The following is a 10,153-nucleotide window of genomic DNA, read 5'->3' as shown; positions in this document are numbered from 1 at the left end:
GGAAAATTCCCGCGGGAATTCCCGTATTTGTCGTAGTCGGCTGTGTTATCTGTGTTGGAAACGTGAATTGTTGTTTGCATGTGTTCCAACGTGAATTGTGAATTCGTGATTCACTTTACCTGTATTTCTTAGTTATACGAGTCTTTTTTCCATGTTATTTATGCATAGTTGTAATTATTATATCGAGTTAAATGTTTGAAGTGGTTGTATGTATTTTTTCCGTTTTGAGTTATCGATTCCCGATCGTAATCGGCATGCTCCCGACCGATTGATTCCGTTCCCGATATCCCGTAATACCGATTTCGTTTTCCCGTCCGATTTTCCCGTTCCCGTTTCCGTTCCCGACCAAAAAATACAGTTGCGGGAACGGTTGAGGGGTTTTCCCGACCGTTCCCGACCGTTTTCATCCCTAGATCCGAGGGTTAAGAAATAGCTTTCCATAATCTCGATATTTAGAGTATTAATTTAAATATAGATTACTATTAAAATTCATCGCCTTATAACTTCTAAACATTTTTGTGAGACGAATCTAATAAGTCTAATTAATCCATTCTACAATAATCTAATGAACTTTCTTTCTAACCTTTCCTATAAAACAAAAACTTTCTTTTTAACCTCTGTTTCAAAATAATGTAAAGCTTTTATTTTAAACTGTATATATTTGACCATTACTCCCTCCATACTCGAAAAAATATAGTCTTGGACAGCGACGCGGTCTCCCAAGCTTAACTTTGACTTCTTGTTTTTATAAAAAATATTTATTGCAAAATGATATATTTATATTTTTATGAAAGTATTTCTCAAGACAAATTTATTCATATAGTTTTTTGTATTTTGAAACTCAACAACTTAAAAATTATTTATGATTTATATTTTCAATGTTTGATCCAAATCTTGTCCAAAACAACATTCTTTTTTAGTATGGTAAATACTATCTCAAGTAAAATATCAGAAGTAATAGTTGATTTGTTATCAAAATATTTTATTTCTATCTATTCGTACAAACGTTCTTACAAAATATGAAAGGTCTAACATTGAATAGTGAACTTAAGATTACTCTCTCCATCTCAAATTATAGTGGTTGTTTTAACCTTTTGATTTTTTGATATTCATAGTTTTTTATGCACAAAATGTCTAGTATATAAAAAAAACTATGTACATAAAAAATTAAAACAACCTATATTTCGAAAAGGATAAGTACTAGATATAAAGTTTTCACTGCCAATCATGTGCAAAATTATCAATTTGTTATAAATTTTACACAGATCTTGTGGCTATTTGTTCATAACATATCCAAAAAAAATCAAAAGTAGTAGAGCTCGCGGCCGCCGCCTAAGGCCGCCTGCCTCCCATGGTTAAGCTAGTGCACTAGTTCAAATCGTGTCTATTTGATACTCTCTGTTCTAAATTATAACTTGTTTGACTTTTTTGACACTAAGTTTGACCACTCGTTTTATTCAAAAAAATTATAAGCGTTTCTTACTGCGCCTTGAAACAAAGTTTGTGGCCCACATGAAAAGGCTAGCGATGCTAGCCATTGCTCCAAATCCTGATCGGTTCTCTGCAATCAACTCACGCAGATCTCTCAAGGTGCTAGCCAGCAACGGGTCCTCTGCCACGTTCTTCTGATTAGACATCCTCCGCGCGGATCCTTAGCAAAATCAGGCAAAACCTCAGGATATGATGGCTTAAATTATCTCAAAAGTTAGTGCCATCAAACCGGAGATCACCTGGCAGGGCAGGGGGTATCCGCTGGCGAAGTTGAGCATCGGCGGTATGAACAATGCTCATGCAACTTTTTACACCCTTTGTCAATTCTTGACTGATATAGAAAATGGTGGCACTAGTGGTTATGTTCACAAACATGCTCAAGCAAAGAGCAATGGGCAAGTTATGCTGAATCACTACAAGTCGCTAAATTCATGAAAATGCACCGATAATGAAAAAACTCATGGCAGTAAACATTGTATGATTGCTTCAGAGATTGTTCAACCTTCTTTCCACTTAAACTCTTTCGAGAATATATGCCAATTTCGTCATCTCTATATAAGCAAACATATACCACACATATTTGTAAGCTTTGTTCCCAATAGCATCCAATTTATCACAGTAGATGTTTGATGCACGGCCACACTGTACTACTGGAGTATGGAAGATACAAGAACCTATCTCCTCTTCATTCTATTTCTAGGTAATCAACCTAGCTAAGAATATTGCTATATTTGCATCAACAAATATATTGCTACATTATGTACCATGTGAATCATCAATTTTCGGAGTCAAGTTGAATAATTGCATATGTGGATACAATCAAAAGTTACTCTGATAACCAATAAGGGAAGAAGAACAAGTGAGAAATATCATTATATTACCTTAAATCACTAAGATCCGCAACCAAGTCACCAACCTCCCTTCCAACCAGTCTCAATGAAGCCATAGATTCAGGTAGTTTCTGTCTTGCTGAATCAAAGTATTTCTCGAGAAACTCTGCCTCCCTCCTACATGCCTGAAAATGGTTACATTCTCATCAGTCATCAATAGTTGCCTTCCTCCCATGAAAAGATGTAATGAAAGGGCAACATACCAGCAAAGAGCGAATTGCCGCAAAGAATATCAAGCATGCAGATACTGCAACCTACATAAGGTAGCAACTGTGATATGGAAAAAGTAATATTCACATACTATGCATATGCAAACTAAGGGGTGCACATACAAATGAAGAATGCAGTCTGAATTACGCATCTGCAAATTTGGCAAGATGTAGACCTATATGAGAATATTTAATCAGAATCTCAAATAGTTTAGTCAGATAGAAATGGAAAATTTAATATAAACTACACTTCATGTTTGCAATAACTTTGAATATGATGCACAAGAAGCGTGTAAGTATTTCTGCATGAGTACGAATATAACGGATGCCATGTGTCTGCGCGGAATCGGGTTTTCTGCAACTTCACCTTCTACATGTTGTGAGAGTTGAATTTTTACAGAGCTACTAGAATTAGAACTTATGTGATTATGTCATGTGGATAAAAGCCTAAACATTGGCCCAGATACTAAACACGCCAGATTCGAACCCATACGAAGTAAATCTGATCTATGTGCATTCGGACAGCCGTCTAGTGTGCATTTGACCCTCAGAGAACAGACTGAATATTAAACTCCGTCTCCGCAAGCCTTTCACGCACAATTGGCCCCGCCTTCAAACTCCAATTCTCAGTGTCTGAAATCTGAACGATGCTCATCTGGTAGCCATCTACTGGATACTCGAATCTGTATGCTCGCTGAGTCGCTAGGGGAGCCGCCGCCGCGAGCACTCGCTGGAATAGGAACGCGAGGCGAGAGATAGGGGCAGGGGAAGGCGTACCGCGGAAGCAGTGAGAAGGGTGAGCGCCACGAGGTCGCTGCCGCCGCCTGCGCGCTGTGGTGGGGCGGTGGAGGGGGCGCCGGCCACGGATGGGTGGCGGGAGCAGGCGAGGCCCGGGGTCGCGGCGGCGCGAGGCGTCGCAGCGGCGGCTCTGGATAAACCGCGGACGAGGAGTTGCCGGGCGCCGGGACGGAGGAGGCGCCGGTGGTCGAGAGCGTGAGCGTTGTGGCGTGGCCGAGGAGCGCAGGCGACGACATGGGGGGGGGGGGGGGGGGGTGCCGCTGCGAGCTCGGGTGCGGCAGGGAAGCCGAGTCGCTTTTCAGGACCCCAGTCCACAGAGTTCCCCTTCCTCCCCCCCTCTCCCCCGTTGACGCAAATACTAGGGATCCCCAAATACTACTATGACAACAATATTAGTGTGCTTGTAAATATAGTTGGTTGACATTGGAGACATTTTAATGACCTCCATACAAATTGCTTTCTTACTCAGATTTAAAGGAGAAAACAAATCATTTACCATGAATTTTATGTGAACTTTGTACAAAATTCATGTCCCTGGAGCAGGAGCAAAGAAAGCTTGTCGAAAACCAACTTGTGAAAACCTCTTTCATCCGTGGAGAGCTTCTCTCGTCAGCTGCATCCACCAGTTGCTCTATAGTCTATCCTTTTGCAGGTAGTGTATCTTTCGGTCCTATCATCCCTTTTCAGATTTCAGAATGAACAACAAACAGATACTTTAGGTGGCTGTACTCTACTGCTACACATGGGGTCAAAATTCTACGAGGTCCGGATCCTACGGCTCTGAGAATCTACTTGCAAGTCGCCAACTTGGCCATGGATTGTGGGATGTCCATTGACGAAGTTTCCAATCTGGAGTAGCGCCTGAAATGCAGAATGGTTTCAGATTAGGGCAAAAATGCATGAACTGTGACCACGGTGTTGTGTGTCAATTGAACAACGATGTACAATACCTCGATGGCGATATCAGTCGGTGTCAGCTTAGAAACATCACCGTGGCCCTGCTTAGCTGCAATCTCTACACAGATAAATACAGTGTGCTGAGGTACTTACTAGTTAGTATGTGTCACAGAACGGGGCTATGAAGGGGGCAAAAATTGATAGTGCAAGAACAAGAATAGTACCTTCAAGGGACACTCTTGCATCGGCGTTCGCATAAGCCTCACCTCTTTGCTCCGCAAGCATGCTCAGTTTCGTGAAAGCCTGAAGCAAACTTAGTTCAGTTCTTCGTGCATTTTAACCATTGCAGACAATAGGACAAGTAGTAAGATACAAGTAAATGGAAAGCTAAGTGTATTTTCTTTGCAAGTCTTTTCTGGAAGCCTGAGTGCTTGACTAACCTTATAGTTGGGATCTATCTTATGGAAAAATTAAAACATAATGATTTTAAGGATGAAAATAAATACCACTGTGTATGGATCGTCAGATGGCTGGTCTAGGAGAGGACGAGAAGCAGTCCCCACTTGAGCAATACGTTTTGCAAGTGCGTCCAAAGGTACATCCAACCAAACAGATAGACCTTTCTTCATGTAATTCCTAATTTTTGTTTGAAGGAAAGCAATGATAATTAATATTGTCCTAAGAACAGACAGCATGTTCAAATCATAAGACAGGAGAACAAAGTTATTCTAGTACCAGTTGATTGGCCTAATAACAGCACCACCTCCAGTTGCTACAACTAATCGCCACATCGAGGACAAACCCCTCAAGACATTGCTTTGCAACACGGGAAAGCAGAGGAACATGAAAGTGTCATTCCATAAGGCTTTCTGTTTTCATTACTAAAAAAAAATAATAACACAGTTCAATGAATTATACAAGAAAATATATAAAACTTGTCAAAGGAGCAAACATTTACCCCATTCTCTCTGAAAAATGCTTCACTATGAACCTTAAATATTTGAGCAACGGAAGGCATGCCAACTGCTTGCTCCACCAACTTATCACTGTCAAAGAATGAATAGCCCAGAACTTCAGCCAATATCTTTCCCACCGTGCTCTTTCCAGAGCCCATCATTCCTGCAGTATGAACTCACGGATTAATTTCTGATGAGGCGAAACGACAGATCAATATATAACTTGATCAACAGAGAAGCATCAGAAGTTCAGAACTAACCAACTAGGTTAATGCACCGCCCATTCAAGTGGAGAAGAACTTCTTCTGATTTCCTCTGCAGTTACAATGGAAATATATCACAAACATGGCCTAGAAAGGAAATTATGGTGGCATTTTTTATTTAATGCATATTAGAACTTTGGAGTACTATTTGTTTACCTTTAACAAGAGGGCCTCGTCAACCGAGTTATGCAAGCTCTCACTGCCTACATAAGATGAGGAATAAGAAAGTCAACTTGAGTATTTGACTGAATTACATATATACCCATATGTATAGCAAGGTTCTGATGAACAACAGCTTCCATGTGATGAAAACAATAATAAAAAGCTTAAGGAGTCTAAAATGCAATCAGATATTTCCACAGCAAAAACAAAAGGCCTTTTCCCACTATATATAGCTTAACGACAGTAGTGCCTTTATCACAAATCTGTGTCTTCCTCCTTAAAATTACTTAACCATCCCAATCGTAACTAATTCGAATCACATCAGTTCAAAGACAAGAATAGTCTCCAGGATGGGGATTTGACCTAGCCAACCATTACCTACTCCGCATTTTCAACCAAGCACCATTACCAACCCACAACGTTTACTCCAACTGAACAACAACCCAAAATAAGATGGGAAAAGGCCGAATTACACCCTCGAACTATTGCAGAAGTCCGATTTTCAACCTTCAACTACAAAACCAGATAACATAGGCCATCCAACTGTCAAAATCGGGCAAATTTGGGCCTTGTAGTGGTTTTTAAGGTGGTTTTGTATTTTTAAAAAAATTAAAGAGAAATTCTAATTAGATCTAAAAAATCAAACCTAATTCATTTTAATTAAGAAAAATTTGAAACAAGTACCAAATTTTTTCTAAAAATATAATCTATCTATTATTGCTCTATTTGAATCTTGTTTTTCAAAAATAATAGAAACTACAGGCAACCAAATATTATAAAAATAAAACATTGGATCTGAATAACTAAAAACTATCGTGCCAATAGATATGTTACATTTTTTTAGAAAACTTTGATACTAATTTTGTATTTTTTATTTAAAATGAATTACTTATCACTTTTTTATTTAGAATTGAATATTTTTAATTCTCACAAAATAGAAAACTACCTTCAAAATCATCTAAGGGGCCAAATTTGTCTGTTTTTAACAGTTGGATGTTCTTGTTATCTAGTTTTGTAGATGAAGGTTAAAATCGAACTTTTTTGATAGTTCGAAAATATAAATCGGATGTTTCCCAAATAAAATATCATTTTACACGGAATCTAATGCCATACGCACCCATGAACGGACATGGAATCATCGATCCAATCCCCAAATTCACGTCAATTCGACGGAAGAAACTCACCTGGTGATGCCCTGACGCAGCGCAGCGGGGCGACGGGCTTGGTGCCGCGAGCCCGCACAGCGACGACCGCAGCTCCGGCAGTTCCAGCACCAACCCGCAGGCTCCCCGCCCGGGCCTGCTTCTCGCAGCCGAGGAACACGCTTCGGCGCCCGCCGGCGGCCCCGGCACCGACGCGAGGCGCGCGTGACTGCATCGCCATGCTAGCGCCCACCTCCATTGCTCTCGGCTGGCTCTTGCGACACGGGTGCAGGCAACCTGCGATGCTGGAAGGAGTCAGGGAGGAGGGGGCACGAGACGAGAGGGAGGATGATCGGGCGAGGAGCGAAGTGGTGGTGGTGGTGGCTGCCTCTTGAGTCTTGACGGCGAACACAGACAGGGGGCTTGCTTTAAATAGCGCGATGCGATGGGTCAAGGCGGCCAGCGAAGGGCACTGACGTGGCGTACACTCGCTTCGGCGTCGGAAAAGGGCGCGCACTTTCCTGTTGATCGGGATCGGGCCGGTGAGCATCCCTGCCACCGCCAGAGCGTGGCATGCAGCTCGGAATTTATCATTTGCCCCCGCATGAGAAACGAGATTCGCGGAGGGGTGACTGATGACTTCTGCTGACTGCTGCTCTGCACCGCGAGTGAGCGAGCTGCTGTTCCCTGTCAGCAGCAAACACACCTTTCACGTTTGCTTTGGGTTTTCGTGTTATTATTATTTTCCCAGATGCATGCTTACGAGCTTTCATTTTACAATATGTGTATCCTTCTAATTGTTCACTCGTTTTCAAAGCATGTTATTGATTATTGAATGAAAAATGATTATCAATTATCATATGTGGAGGAGGGAGGGAGATGGGAAGGGAAAAAACATAATTGACTCTTCTCTATTTCCCAATTCTTTAGTGGCCCATCATTTTATATTGAGAGAATTATTTCCTTGGCCCTAAAAATTGCTATGTTTTGTTTCTTTTTGACCTTTTTTCTCTTAAACTTAGCTATTTGGCTCCAAAATGAGTTTCATTTACTTTTTTGGCCCTTCCATCACCTGTACTTAGGTCTATAGTCTAATTATATTAAAAAACATCAATTTAGGTTTTAACCAAGAAAGTGACAACATAAAGTAATTTTTCATGAATTTTTGGTATTTTTCCGATTAGTAAAATAATTTCTAGACATTTACAAATTTATTTTCAGTTTTTAAATCATATAGAGTCACATAAAATCTTTTAGGTGAGAGATGCTCGTCAAATGAGCTATTCGCCACGGCCCCTCAAGTCACTCCTCCAGAGGTGACACGGGTGGCTAAAAACCTTGCGCCGCCACCCCCATCTCCCGCTTCACCCAGTCGCGCCGCGCATAGGACCTGGCCACTGGAAGGTCGCGCCGCAGCGAGGATGGTGGCAGTGGGACTAAAGGAGTTTCACGAGTTTGTGCTACCAACAAGGACTAAAAGACCCTCCCCGGTTTTTGTTACCAATCAGCTGAGCGTTCAATTCAAATTAATGTCATCGGCATGCATTGCATGTTCCTCATTTCTGACATGACTGGCTTAAGCTAGTTTGTGCTGGATTATTAAAACATAAGCAAAGACGACGATGTATTACTGCAGATTGCACAAGATGCCACCGACATGGTCTGCTTCATTTCGGCTGGCATGTGCCCAGATTTGCTAATTTATTTCTAAAATCAATCTGTGACAAATCATTTCCCACCCCCTAAGAATATAATTAATCGTCATGCATACCAAACGTTAGGCATGTGCCATATAGTCGTTTGATTATTCGACGAGTATTTGGGGTTTGTTCTCAACTCACCATGTAGTGAAATTCGTACATTTGCAAGATCGTGCATATTTAAGGCGTGCGGCGACACTTTAGATATGATTTAACAAATGAGCACCGTACGGTAGCATGCTTGTTACAGCAACCAATGCAATGCTTATCACGAGAAGCTGCATTCTTTGTTCGTGGAGAAAGAATCATTAGCTATATTCTTGTTTTTGATGTGATAGTTGCTACATTCTTCGGTAAACAATGCTGATGGCGGTGCTGGCCTTTTCAGAAGTTTTTTTATTCTTTTCTTTATACGAGAACACACAAGTGTTCAGATGTTGCAGCTCTCAGTATTCTTCAGCACTACGACAGATAGCGGTGATGGGCGCAGACTCCCATCTTACTATGACAATTTACGACAAACCGATAACATCTATACTATAAAGGATGAAACTTTGAGATACAATTTCTTCATAGATTTACTCTTCCTTACCCCGCATAGATGCATGGGTCCACATATGAGGCTCGATGTTTAACGAGAAAGGAGAACCCAAGAAAATGACTGAAGCAAAATAATTCCACCAAATGCCCATGTTTTCATTGCACGTACCCGCAAGTGTACCGGGATCTGATAGCAGCCACAGGCGCCATTGCAGGCAAGAGCATCGCAGAAAAAAGGCTGCTGAACGCGCCAGATGGTCCGCTGGTCTGGTTCCCGTCCTAAAGTATGTGCAGATATAACCGTCATGTGGGTCTGAATCTGGGGGGAGTACTTCCCATCCAAACGTTTGATTTCATGCAGGCTTGAATACAAAACAGGGTAAGGGCCTCGACTTCACTTTATTTCACGCTGGTTTCTTGGCATATTTGGAAAGAGCGGAATGGTAGGGGTCTATATTTTAATTATACTATTAGGTTTGTTATGATGATATATTTAAGACGAAGACAATACTTAAATGTGGTTTTTTGTTATGTTAGAATAATTATATAATTATATTGTGAATGTGGAACAATTATTGTTCCAGTTATACAATAAAAATTGTTCTATATCTCCAAAAAATGTTCTAAAAATTTATCTAATTTTGATCACAAAGAGTGCAATGGTATCAATCTTCAAACAAGTCATCGATCCGTCCTAACGGGATTTTTTTTAAATTTTTCATTCTAGCCCGGTAGCCTCCTCTCCTTCTTTATCTCCACGAAAACTCGCACAAGCAAGCATTCGGTCTCGGCTGTGATTTAAATATGTGCCCGGACAGAATCCTGCATCCACACACGTTTTTTCCACATGGATATAATAAGATGCTCGATCGATGCGGAAGCGCATCATCCCAATCGTGTCGCGCCCCATGCATGCCGCCGCGTCGTCGTTGATGACTGGCACCTTCCCCGGCCGTCACTTTGCTAGCTGCAGCTATATAAACGTGGGCAGAAGCATCTCATCCTCCCACCACCACTGGACGGACCTCCAAAGTTTCCAGCGTTAGTTCAAGAAACACAATAGCACCGCCGCTAGTAGAAACCAGCGCCACGGTGATCGACCTGC

General features: G+C 41.4%; 2 protein-coding genes across 2 annotated transcripts; both read right to left on the bottom strand.

Annotated features, from left to right (window-relative positions):
* Positions 1 to 268: 268 nt before the first annotated feature.
* On the bottom strand, positions 269 to 3,978 carry LOC120701888. The gene is made up of 6 exons (XM_039985695.1): positions 3,970 to 3,978; positions 3,368 to 3,763; positions 2,585 to 2,635; positions 2,373 to 2,506; positions 1,731 to 1,822; positions 269 to 1,651 (listed from the first exon to the last, which is right to left on the bottom strand). Exons 1-6 carry the CDS (start codon positions 3,976 to 3,978, stop codon positions 1,467 to 1,469), a joined length of 867 nt encoding a protein of 288 aa, XP_039841629.1. The 3' UTR covers positions 269 to 1,466.
* LOC120705057 (shikimate kinase 2, chloroplastic-like) lies at positions 3,859 to 7,196 on the bottom strand. Its single transcript, XM_039989591.1, has 9 exons — positions 6,851 to 7,196; positions 5,661 to 5,707; positions 5,502 to 5,556; positions 5,246 to 5,404; positions 5,021 to 5,105; positions 4,792 to 4,921; positions 4,510 to 4,588; positions 4,339 to 4,403; positions 3,859 to 4,249 (listed from the first exon to the last, which is right to left on the bottom strand). Exons 1-9 carry the CDS (start codon positions 7,065 to 7,067, stop codon positions 4,145 to 4,147), a joined length of 942 nt encoding a protein of 313 aa, XP_039845525.1. The 5' UTR covers positions 7,068 to 7,196; the 3' UTR covers positions 3,859 to 4,144.
* Between the last annotated feature and the right edge of the window lie 2,957 nt (positions 7,197 to 10,153).

Source organism: Panicum virgatum, chromosome 4K (genome assembly GCF_016808335.1).
Source record: "Panicum virgatum strain AP13 chromosome 4K, P.virgatum_v5, whole genome shotgun sequence".
NCBI classification, from domain to species: domain Eukaryota; kingdom Viridiplantae; phylum Streptophyta; class Magnoliopsida; order Poales; family Poaceae; genus Panicum; species Panicum virgatum.
This window is presented reverse-complemented; position numbering and strand designations above follow the sequence as displayed.